This window comes from Eubalaena glacialis, chromosome 15 (assembly GCF_028564815.1).
Source record: "Eubalaena glacialis isolate mEubGla1 chromosome 15, mEubGla1.1.hap2.+ XY, whole genome shotgun sequence".
Classification (NCBI taxonomy): Eukaryota; Metazoa; Chordata; class Mammalia; order Artiodactyla; family Balaenidae; genus Eubalaena; species Eubalaena glacialis.
Genome location: NC_083730.1, coordinates 63,495,262 through 63,510,618, shown reverse-complemented (window position 1 = coordinate 63,510,618; position 15,357 = coordinate 63,495,262). Strand labels below are relative to the sequence as shown.

Genomic DNA, 15,357 nt, shown 5'->3' with positions numbered 1-15,357 from the left:
GAAGGATAACAACAGAAAGTGCAATGAACCAAAGCATGCATCTCTGAGGAGAAACAAGGGTGACCATACAACTACCATAGCACAGTGTCCCTACCTCTCTCCCCGCACGTCTCACTTTATTATTTATGTACGTCTTAAATCACCCACTAACTATAAGCTCCCTGAGAAGAAACCGGCTCATCCCTGAATGAACTGGAGTAATGCACACCGGCCTTACCTGAGTATGGCTGAGCAATCACATGGATTGTTCTTAATCAACATGCAATAACAACAAAAAATATCAGAAGTATGTACGTTCTGCTATGACTCTAGGTATTCATAAATCATTTACCCCAGCATGACATTTTCACTCCTCCATCCTATCTGTACTGAAACAGAATAGGTAAAAATCCTAATGAGGCAGGCTGGATGCTCAGCTCAAATATATAAATAATGTAGCTGTAGTGAATTCAGTGATGACTACTTCAATGTTTCCACAGGTGTTAGCAAATTAACGGCTGCATCACTGATTAAACAGCTTTCCAGTAACAAAGGGTTATGTTGCTGAATATGTCTTGCTACGTTAACTTAATCACACATCTGAATTATATGCTGTACAGTATACAGAACATCTACTAAGAACTCCCACAGTAATAGTAGCATGGCAGCAGCAGTAATAGTAAAGATAGTGATAACAGAAGTTTTTACAATCTAGCCTTTATTGGACACTCACCATGTATCAAGAACTTTGCGTGAATGTCACTAACCCTAATAACAAGCCTATGAGGCTGATACTTTTATTACTTATCCTCATTTTACAGATGAGTCAACTCTGAGTCAGAAGTTAGAATACTTGTCCAAGGTCAGACAAGCACAAAGCCATGGAAGTGGGAAGTCAGGTCTGCCTCCAGAGCCTGAATTCTCATAAATTCTCTATGTATTTTATGCAAATACCTAAGCTCTATTTATTTCCTAATTCATAAGCCATTCCAGGCGGATTTCTGCAGCGTTAAAGCATGAAACTGTAGTCAAATCAGTAATATAAGAAAAAGATTTTTATTGGATATTTTATTGTATTTTCCTTGGTTCCACAGGATGAATATTTCTGGAAACAAGTATCAAACACCAAGAAAACAGTTTTTATGTTTTACATCAAAGAAAGCCCTAAAACATCTTCATTACAAATTTTAAAGATGAAGTTACCTTAATTTATTTACTGTATTTTTTTCCCAAACACACTGAAATCTCAGACTTGAGCGAATGTAAGCTCCATGAAGACTGGGTCTCTGTTCTATTTGCAGCTGTATCCCCAGCTGGACAATCCCTGGCATAGTAGGTACTGAATAAATATTATTGTACAAACATTAGTGTAAAAATAAACAGAAGACCACTTTCCGGGAAACAAAATGAGTCATTTCTATTCAAGATGGTTTAGTTATTAAAGCACTAAACATGTCTTTTTATAAGCTTTCATTAACCTTACAAAAGTATGGACCCTGAGATTAATACAAAAGCCAAACTTGCCTATTTTATTTAAATCTTCTACTATTTAAGAAAAGCTTTGATTTCTTAAACCGCTTCACTGCCCTTGTTTATCCACATTACATAATCAACAAAGAATTTCAAAATGTATCATGAAAAAATGTCCAAAATCCACTTAACATAGTAGTGTGTCGTTATTTAAAAAAAAAAAGTTTTCCCACTCTAGGGGCTTAAAGTTATAGCTAAAAGTAACCAACAGGCAGGAACCATGTCTTTTCTTTCCTTTTCAGCACCTTCAGTTAATGCAGCAGTGTTCTGAGCACAAAGTTAAATACTCATCCATCACCTTCCTGCGGGGGGTGGGGGGGCGGGGGCGGCGGGGGCACGGGCGGGGGGGGGGGCGGTCTGCTATTGATGGTGTACGTACTGACTTTTGTAAAAAGCATAATGCAGTGTGCTGAGTTAGAGGCTCACAATCTAACACCATCAACAAGGGGACTGACCTTGAGCAAATCATGTCACTTCTCCAGCACAGTCTAACCCTCCACTCTAGCTCAGTACACAAAACCATCTCTAAGACTCCTCTCAGCCCTCAAAGTATGTGACATTTATGAACAACTTTACTTACTGCCTTAATTAGAAAACACCTACTACTCCATGGTAACATGGCCGGTAATTCAATCCTAGATGATCACAGCCTCACTGACATTTTGTATAAAGCTACTAAACATTTTAGAAGTACTTTTTCTGACCTTCTGATGCACAGACTGCTCACTCTGACCTAAACAATCTTTGTGACACAATCCTGAAAACAAGTGGGAGAGAATAAACAACATTGTCTTCACACAGAAATGAAACATTTTGATTTGTAACATTTTTATATAAATCTTATGTCCTTCCCCGGTGTAACTTTCTAGAGAAAAATAAGATGTACACACACATAAAAAAAAATTTTTTTCATGCTTGCACTCAGGATTAAACATTAAATATGCTTAAATTAACACCTTTGTTAAAACAAAAGTGTTCCATATCTGAAGAGTTTAGATTATTCTTTAAAATCTAGGTAGGCAGGATGGGAAAGAATAAAAGAGAAATGGATATCTTCGGGAGAACCTGAAATAAATGTTTTTAGCACCATTTACAGATCTAAAGCTCCTGTTAGATTAGAAGCAAAATACTTATAACATAGGAAAATTATCACAATAATATTAACTAAAAAATATAGGATATAAAAGAGTCATACACAGAAAAAATAATCAACTGTTAACAGTGATTATTTAGGGACTTCCCTGGTGGTCCAGTGGTAAGACTCTGTGCTCCCAATGCAGGGGGGCCTGGGTTTGACCTCTGGTCAGGGAACTAGATCCCGCATGCATGCCGCAACTAAGAGTTCACATGCCACAACTAAGAAGTCTGTATGCCGCAACTAAGACCTGGCGCAGCCAAAATAAATAAATAAATAATTTTTTAAAAAAGAAACTGGTTATTTATAGGTGGTAGGATTGAGTACTTTTTATTTGCTTTATACTGTTCTATGCTTTTTCAACTTTCTACATTAAGCATTGATTTTATAATCAGAAGGGACTTTTATACGTGAATTCATATTACCTTAATTTGTTCATAAAATCTTTTATTTTTAAAGTGGGGGGGGGTGGGGACTGGAAAAGATTCAGAAAAAGCTATCTTTTGAAGATGCTGTTACTGAGATTTTTGGCAGTGGGAACAGTACTTAGAAAACAAAACCAAGGGATTCATCTTCCCCTATAAGCTATAAAAGTAAAACCTGTTCACAGAGAAAACAAACAGAAAACACACTCCATGATGTAAAGGTGCTCTATACCTTTAAAGGTACAGCAGTTACTCCAATTCATGTCAGATCATCCAAGTACCAAAATAAAAATATGTATGTATATATACAAACACACACACGTGTAAATATATATGGATGAGTATATATGGAAGTGTACAGCTACAAAATAAAAGGCTGTCAAAATGTAGGCCCATAAGAAATCTGTCAATTTATATTACAAACTAGTACTTTAAAGCTCTCTCATATTAACAATTCTTTAACATAACTATTTTTTAAAATGGCCACTGAATCCAATCACATCCTTTAAAAGCTGAAACGTAAGTAACTAAACATCTCATTCATTTAAACCTGAATTTTGAAAACAGTACCAAATGTTCAAGGTAACTATCCTAGAGAACTCCCCAAATGCCAGAGAATAGTAGCTAAGCTAACTATGGTATATTGGGACTTCCCTGGTGGCACAGCGGTTAAGAATCCGCCTGCCAATGCAGGGGACACGGATTCGATCCCTGGTCCGGGAAGATCCCACATGCCGCGGAACTAAGCCTCTGCGCCACAACTACTGAGCCTGTGCTCTAGAACCCGCGAGCCACAACTACTGAGCCCACGTGCCACAACTACTGCAGCCCGCGTGCCTAGAGCCCATGTGCCACAACAAAGAGAAGCCACCGCAATGAGAAGCCCGTGCACCGCAACAAAGAGTAGCCCCTGCTCGCCGCAACTAAAGAAAGCCGGTGCGCAGCAATGAAGACCCAATGCAGCCAAAAATAAAATAAAATTAAAAAAAATAAATTTAAAAAAAACTATGGTATATTAATGACACGGCATCAAAAATGGTATTTATAAAAATTTAAGACATTAGTTGACGTTATTTTTATAAAGTGAAATATGTGTCACAGTCATAAAGTTGAACACAGTCTCATAAATGTTGAAGTCTAATTTGATTTAAGCAAGGAATTTTATTATGAAGAATAAAATCATACTTAAACGTTGATTATAAAGATGAAAGCAATCTCAGTGACACAAGACATGAGGTACAGCTGGCCTCACAAAAGGCTGCATTCAAGAGAAACTGATACTGGAACCACAAGACCTCTCTTGCCTGCTTTCCTCTCCCTGTTCTCTCTCAACTGGCTACTTCTGCTTGACATGGCCCAAATCAGCCACTGTCTCCAAGTCCCTGTGACCTTAAAAGTCTAAAACCTATCGTGTTTAAAGAGGAGGCTTCAACATTGTGACTAGCCAATCATCAGTATGTCTATATTGGCTGGCCTTGGGCGAGGTGCCCACCACTGAACCCTCAGCACTGTCTGGACAAAGAGGGATCCTGTGAACTTACACGCTGCTTAGACCTACTTGCCTCTAATACAGTCTATGGGCAGGGCCCATTCTCTGAGAAATAAATACCCCAAACTAATCTACCACGCTCTCACAAGAGACCACCAATGGATCCTAACAGTAAGAGCCCAATGAAACTTAACAGATGTATGTACAGTTAGTTATAAATTAGATTTGCTTTCAAACAAACATGATTTTCTACTTGTCTTTATATACCTTGATTTCTGAACTGCTACGGTATAGTTACAGACTTGTTTTCTATTGACCTTATATAACTGCTTTATTATTAAAAAAAAAAAAAGACTTCAGCCTGTATAAAAGGCTTAAGTTATTAATAAAAAATAAAACAAAGTATTACAGGTAGGACAAACGAGACTTTTGATATAACCTCTCAAAGTACTGAGTCTAATAACAAAATAATTTTTTTCTCTTACCATTAAAGGCACTGAATGTTCATTGCAAAAATCTTGGAAAACACAGAAAAGTAAAAACGTAAAAACAAAAGCATCCTAAAGTAGAGCTAATGACTGCTAACGTTATTTTCTTTCTGATCTTTTCCCTCACACATATTACCATAAATGCACTCATACTTATGCAACTTTTCAAGGGAGGGATAAGGCGGTCATCACCAATCAACTTAACATCACTACAAGTTGGACAACCAGACGTTATCCACACCTGATGTGACACAATTCTATCTATGCAGTATTTTTACCAAAAAAACACTGAAACCTGAATCTTCAAGCCCTTAAATCCAACTCCAAATTTACAGGAACTACATACCAGAAATATCAATATGGGACATTCCACTGGACAACGACCTGGTCTTTTCAACAAGTAAATGGCATGATAAAAAGGAAGTGGTGGAGGCACTGTTAAGATTAAGACGACCTGGATACAACAGCCACATGCAATGCACAGACTGAACAAACCAACTAAAAACCAGGACTGTAATTGGGAAGATTTCAACAGACGAAATATCAAATTATTGAAGAATTATTTTTGGTTTTATTAAGTGACAATGGTGTCATGATTCTGCAAAGAAAATTACCCTTTTTTGTTTATTAGAAATGCAAGCTCAGATATTTAAGCTTGAGATGCTAACAGCCAGAATTTGTTTAAAATACTGCGGTAACCCCACCCCCCCAAAAAAACACAGTAAAATACTAATAATCATTAAACTTAAGTATATATGAAATTATTAAATTTAAGAGTATAGAGCTTTCGTTAAGTGTATAGAGGTTTTTATAAATGTTTGAAAGTTTTCATAAGAAATTTTAAACAGAGTAATTTGAGTCACATTTCAGTTATAATAAACCCAGTAAACAAGCATTTGCAAAAATAACCCCCTCTTGCATTTAATTCTTTTTTTAACAAGAATTTTTCTTTAGTAGTTATACAAAATGATATTACATTTTGTGGTCTGTAAAGTTTAATAAACTGGCGAACATGTAATTTTCTTTTAAACCAACTTTTAATGAAGGAAAGTAGGATCCATCCTATATTAACCACTATCTCCTCTGAAAGACAGGAGTTCATTGAAGGGTCGGTCAATCAAGATAGAAAAGCAACAAGAAAAAGAGAGTCAGGAAGAGCCTCTGAGAAAATAAAAGGGTCCTTGCTAACAAACTCTCTTCACAGACCATCTCTGCATGGTTAAGGAAGGTCTTAAAGGAAATCTAACAGGTAACTAGTACAGTAAACCAACAACAAAATTACCAACACTAATAATCACAAAATACCAAACTTTGCAGAACTTAACTCAATCAAGGTCTCCCAATCATTTACATATGTAAAGAGAAAAACTGTGTTTTTTTGCAGGGAAAAATTGTGTCTTCCTTTTGCACTCAACTGTCATATACATTCACAAACCCTGACAGCCCGACCACCACCCAAGAAATCACCCAGTCCCACTTCTCACTTAACAAATGAGAAAGGTGAAGCATAAAGAATGAACAATGTATCTATCGTTAGTCAGCTCTTAACAAAATACCCTTTTCTGTAACTACAAAACTCTGAAAACACAAGTACCTACAAAGGCAGATGAAAAACCCTACTGAAAAGAGATCCAAGACAGAAAACATGAATTACAGGAGAAATCATCTGAGTCTTATCAGTGCAATCAACACTCACTGGACAATCATCCCATGCCAGATCTTGTTATTATGGACATAAAAATAAATGAGCATATCCTCAAGTACTTTACAGTACAGATTGTGAGAGAAAAGTACGTAAACATAAATACTATACAATGGTGAGTGCTGTAACTGCAGATACGCACAAGCTCGGATAGTGGCATGAAGAAGGCAGTGACCAAGTGGCCTGGGAAAATCAAAGACAGCACAAGAGGAAGGGGCTCTTGAAGTGGAGAAAGCCTGCCTGACAGGACAGAGGACAACACTCTGAAAAGAGCACCTGGAGAGGCTTGCAACAGCTGAAAGCATCTAGAGAGATGGTTTCATATAACCAAGCTACGGCAGAAGAGAAATGAAGAGGCAGGCGGTGGATGTGGAGTTTTGTCAAGTGCATACTGGGAAAATGGTGCAGGTTCTTCAACCCAGGGAGCAACGGTATCAGGTGTGCACTTTTCAAAGGGTAGTTCTTTCTAGCATCCGCGTAGACGATAGGCTGGAGGGAATGAGCCAAGCCCAGAGCTCTCCCAAGTAACACGCCAGTACCACCAAAGGCCTACGATTCACCTCCTCGTGACAACCCTGAAAGGACCTAAATGTAGCTAACCTGTCCAAGGAGATGAGGACCTTCCTCTCCCACTCCCCCTGGGTAAAACGCACCCGTTCTCATGAGACAGCCAGGGCTTGTTCTCCCCTCTCTCCAGGTGTGTAAGCCAGAAATCAGAGCCTTCAAGACACACTCTCCCAGTGCACACACCTAAGAGACCCCCGGGTCTCACCAGCTTGACGGTCTTTAACTTTTTGCATCTCCAACACCACCCCACAAGCGGTCACCTCTTGCGTGGACAGCAGCAGCTGCCTAATTCATCTCTCCCTCCCATATTACTCCATATTGCTACCAGAAGTGTGTTTCCTTAACTACAAATATGACATCACTCCACTACCTCCACACCTGTACCGTTCTCCCCCTTAACATCAATGTAAAAAACCAGTCTGGGATATGCGGAGTTTGAGATGTCTGAGCAACATTCAAATCCAAATGTCAATAAGTAATTAGTATGTATTCCAAAGGTGATTTTAAGTCTGAATTCAACACAGATTTGGGAGTGTACCAATGTGTGCAAAAAGAGAGCAAGGAGGGGAAAGAGAAGCCCTCAAAACAAGGAAGCCTGAACAAGGGAAGTTCAGAGTGAGATAAAGTTGAAACCAAGTCAGAATCTCAGACACATGAGCATTTAAGAAAAAGGTCACAAATGAGACAGTAAAGAGCAAAAAAGAAAACCAGAAGACAACTGTGTCACAGAAGGCAAAAGAATCGAGTTTTTAAAAAGACGAACTGTCAATAATGGCAAGTGCCAAGAGAGGTCAAGGCAGAGAGAAAGTGGCAGTGGTCACTGCAGCAGCGATCAGGAAGCAGGGAGGACAGTGGACAGGAGGAGAGGAACAGGGAGACGGGGAACATGAACTACTCTTCCAAGAAGTCTGACTGCAAAGGAAATGAAGCACAGGAGGGGCAAGTACCACAAGGAGCTGGGAGTCAAGGAAGTACTTTGTTGGCTTATTTGTTTTTAAAATGAAAGACTCAAATGCATTTTTATGTTTAAAGAAAGAAGCCAGTGGTTGAAAACATGACTGAGAAAATATCTGATGGAACATGGTCTGAGTCATGAAAGACTTTTACCTTAACCAGCAAAAATAACAGAACAAATAAGCTTAAATATGAGAAGGGTTTTTCTTTCTCAGGGAAGAAAGTGTGGACGTGTGCCGACGAACAGGTGTAACAAGAGGAGACAGCACATCACAGAAGGGCTTGTATGTCACACTAAGACTTAGGCTTTTATCTGGTGGGCAGTCGACAGCTCCTTGAAAACTGTTAAGGAACGGAGTAATAAGACAACCATGTCCTATTTGGGGGGGGGGGCGGAATCACCCCAGGGATTTGATGTAGCCACTGTGAAACAGGAATGATCTGAAATACCTAAAAATGTGCCAAATACCCACCAAGAGGAGAAGTATTCCCCATCCTCACTCAGGCCTCTTCATCGTCATGTGCTGCTATTCAAAGATGCTTTGGCTGACACACTGCAGGTCCCTCGTCACTCAGAGAGCTTAGTTTTCTTTACTGATGTTACTGTTATGGGCCACCTTCAATACAATGGTTTTGGTCTATTTTCCTCTTTCTCTGATCATTAGGAGGAAGAATACATTCACAATTTATTTTAGCATTTTCTAAACTTTCTTCTCCAAACTCTCCTCCAGAATTACTAACAGGCTGGAAAAATAAAATGTTGTATAATACAAAGGAAGAAATTTTATAATAGTAAATAAACATTTTAAGGACCCCCCCCCCAAAAAAGTCTCTCACATGTAATACCAAATTTCAAATCTGAATTCTAGGTCAAATTACTGCCAGGGCTTAAAAAACAGAATTTGAAAATATCTACCTCTTTTTCGTTACTAATGCAACAGAAGAACTACTTTAGAATTCATGACATCATTCTAAAAGTATTTTCATATAAACAATTGTAGAAAACAATAAACTTCAATAAAATACTGAGGTATGTAGAAAATCTATTAAACTGCTATCTGCTTCTCCACAATTGTGCAAAGTGATGATAATTCGTATCAAGATGACTTTGTTATGCATATAACAGAAAAATTCACCACCCAATCTCAGAATGATTAAATGACTCACTCTTGCAGAAACCATCTTAATCAAATGTAAAGTCAAACTAATTCAAATAAACCTACCAGCAGGTGACATTTTGCAAAACTATCCTTTAATAGACTTTTACTTAAACTGAAAATTACGGGTAATTCACGGTAAAGTTAAATGACTTTTTATACCACCATCAAATGAAGCATAAAGAGATTGCTGATTCTGAGTCTCCTCACTTACTGTTGAACTGCTCTTCGGAATACAGAGAGCCTTCTATCAGAGCAATCTATTTACCTTTGACTAAAAGAATAACTTTTATTAAGAAGTTCAAATGACACCTCCCAATTCATCCTACCCCTCCTCTTTCCCAATACTCCCCATTATCCCACTTTTAGACCAAAGCACACAGCAACCCACTGGGTATTTAAGTACAAGCCAACCTTCTCTCACATCAGTAAAGGAGCAAACCATTCCCTTGACCAGCCCTCCCCCTTCCCCACTTGAAAGCAAGCTGCTTCCTAAAGCAAGCGGGGAGGAAGGAAGAAGGGGTTTCTTTCCTCATACTTGTTTTGCCTCTGTTACAGCATCTATATGTCTTTTCCATCTAGGAGTTCTTCAAGGGCTGAGATAAAACCTAGCACATTTTACTGTTGTTAATTGTATGCTTACCCCATTAAACCAAACTAACTGTGGACCTTTCCTCCACCTTGCTTAGCACTGAATCCCCAAATGTAAGCTGATACCTGCTGAATAAATTACTCATTGTTGAATACTCTTAATCAAATATAGAGATGGCACAAAGCTTCTTTTTTTTAAGATTTTTTTTTGATGTGTACCATTTTTAAAGTCTTTATTGAATTTGTTACAATATTGCTTCTGTTTTATGTTTTTGGTTTTTTGGCGGTGAGGCATGTGGAAACCTAGCTCCCCGACCAGAGATTGAACCCGCACCCCCTGCGCTGGAAGGTGAAGTTTTAACCACTGGACCACCAAGGAAGTCCCGGCACAAAGCTTTCACTAGTGTTTGCTAAGTAAATGGCCCAAGTGAATGTGTGTCCCTATAAAATTTCCAGTGAAACTCTTTTTTTTTTAAAGTCAACTTATGTCCAAACTTTAATAGGCCCTGTGAACTACTTTCATCCATAACACAAGAACCTGTTCTATCATCATAGCTAGTAAATCTTCAATACCTGAAATGAGTTAACTATTTGGCAAGTCACTGTGTAGGATTTTTGGTTGTTTTTTTAACTTGCCTCTTCGCTATTACTAGTCTCTTACTATGGAAACATTACAACTTCTCTAAGCAGAAAGCGTCAAACTCTGCGAACATTTCCTGACCTAAAACTAGTTTTAACGGCATCCAAGTCCCTTATGGCAACACACACAGGTTAACCAGAAGAGAAAACTTCCTCTGTAAACTCGGCCTCCCAAAAAATAAAAGCAAAATACTAAAGTTCTCGGAAGAACCACACACCATAAAGGTTATTAAATTCCTCCACCCTAAGATAATAGCTATTTGAGTTAGGTATTATCTGAATCATTATATTCATGATTCCCCAAAAGTTTTTATTTTCCTTTCGCCTAAAACTATGTAAAATCATGCCGCGCACATAAACTTGCTACAATAAAATGCACTTAGCGCCTCTCAAAATATTAATATTTCGTGGAGTTGTCTTAAAACCGAATCCTTACCAAACAAGCAGCTCACTGACATTTCCATTCAAAGAAATTCGGAAAAGCACTAGAGCTTCCAAAATGAAGGCTTTATACAATACTCCTCTCATAACGTCAGAATACAACATTTTAAAACTCCTAAAGCTATTTAAAGCGTTTCCTATGGAAAGCAATCTGTTTTCCTTTCGGACTCAACCTTGGACTGCAACGAGGATTTGATTTAAGCACTAGAGCGGCCATACATCTCACAGGCTCCGTGCTCGGAACAGTCCCTGAATTAAGGACAAGATACGGACTCCTGCACAAGCGGATTCGGTCTCCCGTGACGGGAGCTGTGATGAACCCCGCTTCCCCGCAGGCTCCCCGCACACCCTCAGCATCCCCAGGAGAAACCCGCCCGAGGCGCTCCCTCGGGCCCCGCAGCCCTCGGAGTCCACGTGCAGGTGTCGCCCCGGCGCAGGTGTCGCCCGGCGCGGAGGACGTCCGGCCGCCTGTCCCCGCTGACGCAGAGCCCCGGCCCGCGCCCGGCCTCCCGCCCCGCCGCCCACGTCCGGACCCCGCCCCGGCCCGCGGGCCAAGGACGAGGCCGCCGCCGCAGCGAGGCGCCCGCGCGCCGCAAGATGGCGGCGGGCGCGCGGGGCGGGAGGAGGCAAGGGAGCGCGCACCCCCGCGGGCGGGGCCGAGCGCGGGCGGCGGGGGAGGGGGCCCACCGGGCGCGGCCGCCACCCCCCGCCCGCCAGTCCGCCCCTCCCGCCGGCCGCCCCTGCCCACCTTTGAATTTGAGGTCTGTGGGCGGGTCGAGGACCAGGATCTGCTCGTGCTTCGCCATGGCCCCGGAGGCGGACGCCATCGGAGACAGCGCAGAGCGGGGGCGCGCCCGCGGCGGGTCGCTGGCTGCGGGCGGGGGGCGGCGGCGGCGGCGGCGACTGCGGCGCGGCTCGGCCCGACTTGACGCGGGGCCAGCGCTCGGCTCCCGAACCCGACGCCCGCCGCTCTGTCGCCGGCTCGCTGGGCCGCCCGCCCGTCCGCAGCTCCGGGTCTCACAACTGACTCAACCCCACACCAGCCGCCGCGGCCACGCGCACTGCGATCCTCGGCGCCCCACGTGACGCCTCTGCGTGCATACGTGCGCGCCCCGGCGGCTGCGAGGCCTCGCTCCCGGCCCGCCCTCCACGCCGCCCCGCGCGGCCGGCTGCTGCGCCTGCGCGTCCCCGGCCCGCCGCGCTCCGAGCCCAGCCCAGCTGTCAAGGGAGCGGGTGTCGACGGGGCGGAGCTCAGCTCTGGGGCACCGATGCGGCGCGCACGGCGGGGCGGAAAGGCGCAATCCTCGGTCCCGTTTAGCCGCAGTTAGGGTTGCGAGACTGGAGAACCCGCTACGGCAGCGAATTACCATCTCCCAAGCGGGAATGCCTAATAGCAGAAGGAGGAGTGGTCAGGCTTTTGTTGACTACAACTCCCAGCATGCTCCGCGCGGGGCGGGGGCCGCCGCCGGAGCTGGTCCCCCTGCGGCGCTGCGCGGTGTTTGCTGGGAGTTGTAGTAGCGGCTGTGGACGGGCGGGAAGGAGAAGGGTCGGTTGGAGGCAGGGGTGGGGCGCGCCAACACTCATGTTGGTTGCCAGAGGGTGTCTCGTTTGCGCTAAAAAAGAAAAACAGCTTCTGGAGACTGACCCGAGGTTCACCTGGTTAGAAATATAGAAGATGCCCTGTGGAAAACATGCGTGGATCTGTCAGCGTGCTCCCTAATTCTACCCATCCCTCCGTCGGTAGAATTAAATTCTGTGGCTCTCCAGTCCAAGCTCTCCTCCTTCCTGAATTCTCTCCAGTAATGCAAAAGCCGAAGAGGAAACACGCCTCCTTTAAGAAGCAGACGCGTCGTTGGGGATCTGACGAGGCACACGTTATCAAACTGGAAATAAAAGTCAAAATCTACAACGTTTGTTGCCGTATCTGTTCTTCAGTCTTGATTGATAATGATAAGCCCAAACCAAAACAGTGTCACGTTCGCATGTTGGCAACGAATTCCATCTGCAGCATTTACGGTAGCCTGTAGTAAACTGAGTCCAAGGAGAAAAATCCCAACAGCAAAGTTGCTGACCAATCTTTAACGGATTGCCAGGGTAATCGGGGACAAGAACATGAAAAAGATGAATGTGCCGTAACTAAACCGTTACAGTGCTGCTCAAATTCAAATCCCTAGGAAGCACCACGAAACAAAGGACAAATTGATGCTGCTGCCATGAAGGAGCAGCCCAGTGGGTCTAGAAAACAAATGAGACAAATGGAACCATGGCCTAGGCGCGGGCACAAAGTCTACGTTCTCACAGCAGTCCAGCCATCGGAGCCCAACTGGGAATAGCTCTCAGAACAGCCAACCTAGCATTTGTACCAGACTGTGCCAAAGGAGAGCAATGGAAAACCTCGGAGGATGGGAGCGGTTATTAAATAGTTTGAAAAGCTTATTCTAAATTTACGTCTCCTTTGAGTTCCTTTTATTCACAAAATTATCTTAAAATTTCAGTTCTCATTAAAGAATACACAAATTCTATGTTTACCAAAAGAGGCCTTAAGGTTAAAAAAAAAAAGTTTAGGTTGACAATCCCTTCAAGGGATTTGCTCCCACGTATGTTTAGTCGTGAACAGACAACCCTAAAGCTGTCACAAACTCCTTTTTTCTTTTCTTTCTTTTTTTTTACTTGCCTAAGAACTCTTATCCATGGGCAAGTTAGCCTGGCTGGACTGGCTCCTCCACGGCCAGATGGACACTTGGCTTCCCAGCAAGCTAACTGGGAACCCCAGTTAGCAGGCCCAGCATGCTGAGGGCTTTGCCAGTCTCTCCCCTGTGGGGCAATGTCGGCGTGTTCCCCGTGAGTTCAGGAGGAAGCCGAAATTGGATGTATTCCAGTTTCCACGTCTATATCATTCAGAAACCTCTGCCCATTTCACTTTTTCTCTTCACAGTATCGCTTCAAAAATGGTATAGAGTCTAAACCTATAAGAATCTACAGATCTGGTGGTCTAAGAATACATGAAACTTCTTTGGAATAATTCGCCTATTACTATTTTAGAGCACAGCATACCCTCATTCAATAGCACACTATTTAAGTGGTTTGTGCTTTGGTATTAATACCTTTCTTCTAACAGTTCCAAGAACTTTACAAACAACACAGCTACTCAGGACAACCTTATAACAATTAGCAAGTGTTACTTTTGTTGTTAAATATGGAAATGAAAACACAGGTGAGAGCATCTTATGTCAGTAAATAGAGGGGGGAGGGAGGTGGGGAAGGGAAGTAGCCCAATTTTCTACTCTGTGCATTTTTGCTCTTCCCAAAGCCACGAAAAATGACACCCAGAAGTTATTAAGGCAACAATTTTAAATGTAATTGACATCTATTGTTTGGAATGGAGAAACAGGGGCCCAATGTTCATTGCTCTTTTTACATTGATTAATGTGGCTACATAAAGATCCCTTAATAAGGTATTAGTAAAAAATATACTCAAGCATATTTCTCTAACTCCCAAGTTTTCGTGAGTCTAAGAGGTACAAAGTCCTTGAATATTACTTCAATCTACTTGAATCATCAATAATTTTCACCTTTGCACAGATTATCTCTTGTGCATTTGGCAATAATAATAATAATAATAATAAAACCACACCAATTTCCAGTATAAATGGTAACAAAGTACAACTACCTTCTTCTCCGTAGTTAAATATGTTAACCTTTACTCTAGAGGTGGTCTATAATTATGAATTTGTTTATGATCAATCCTCTGCGTAATTCAACTCAGTAAACATTTAAATGAGCGTACCTTCAGCAGACATTCAGGCAGAAGGATACAGAGTACAGGCTGGGTTCAAGCACCATTTTCTGCTGTGTGGTCATAGCAACTTACTTCACCTCTCTGTGCCTGTTCTACATTTGTAAATTGGGAAGGATAACGAAACCTACAACCGAGGTTTGTTGTGAGAATTAAATGAGTTAATACACACAAAGAGCTTAGAATAGTGCCTTGTTCCAGCACTGTTACCTTATCAATGTTAAATGTTAAATGATTGCTGTGCCCGGCATGTGGGTGATTCAGTGGTGAGCCAGTAAACATGGTCTCTGCCCTTATAAGCTTACATCCAAGCAAGAGAGACAAACGTGAAATAGCTCCTTTGCAAGTAGGACTCTGTTCTTGGAATAAGTTCGACCAGTGAGTTACACTCCTGGGATATTTGAAAGTGAGACGGAGGCCGGCTTTCTGCCCCTGTCTGTTTTCTGCCGAGGCAGCCGGGAACC

General features: G+C 42.2%; 1 protein-coding gene across 2 annotated transcripts in view; it reads right to left on the bottom strand.

Annotated features, from left to right (window-relative positions):
- VAPA (VAMP associated protein A) overlaps positions 1-12,205 on the bottom strand; it is a 38,521-nt gene extending 26,316 nt beyond the window's left edge. The window contains exon 1 of one of the 2 annotated variants that reach the window (XM_061169634.1): positions 11,846-12,205. In XM_061169634.1, the coding sequence (XP_061025617.1) occupies positions 11,846-11,924 (79 nt within the window). In that variant the 5' untranslated portion in view covers positions 11,925-12,205. The remainder of the gene's footprint in view (positions 1-11,845) is intronic. The other variant, XM_061169633.1, reaches the window with a different exon arrangement.
- Between the last annotated feature and the right edge of the window lie 3,152 nt (positions 12,206-15,357).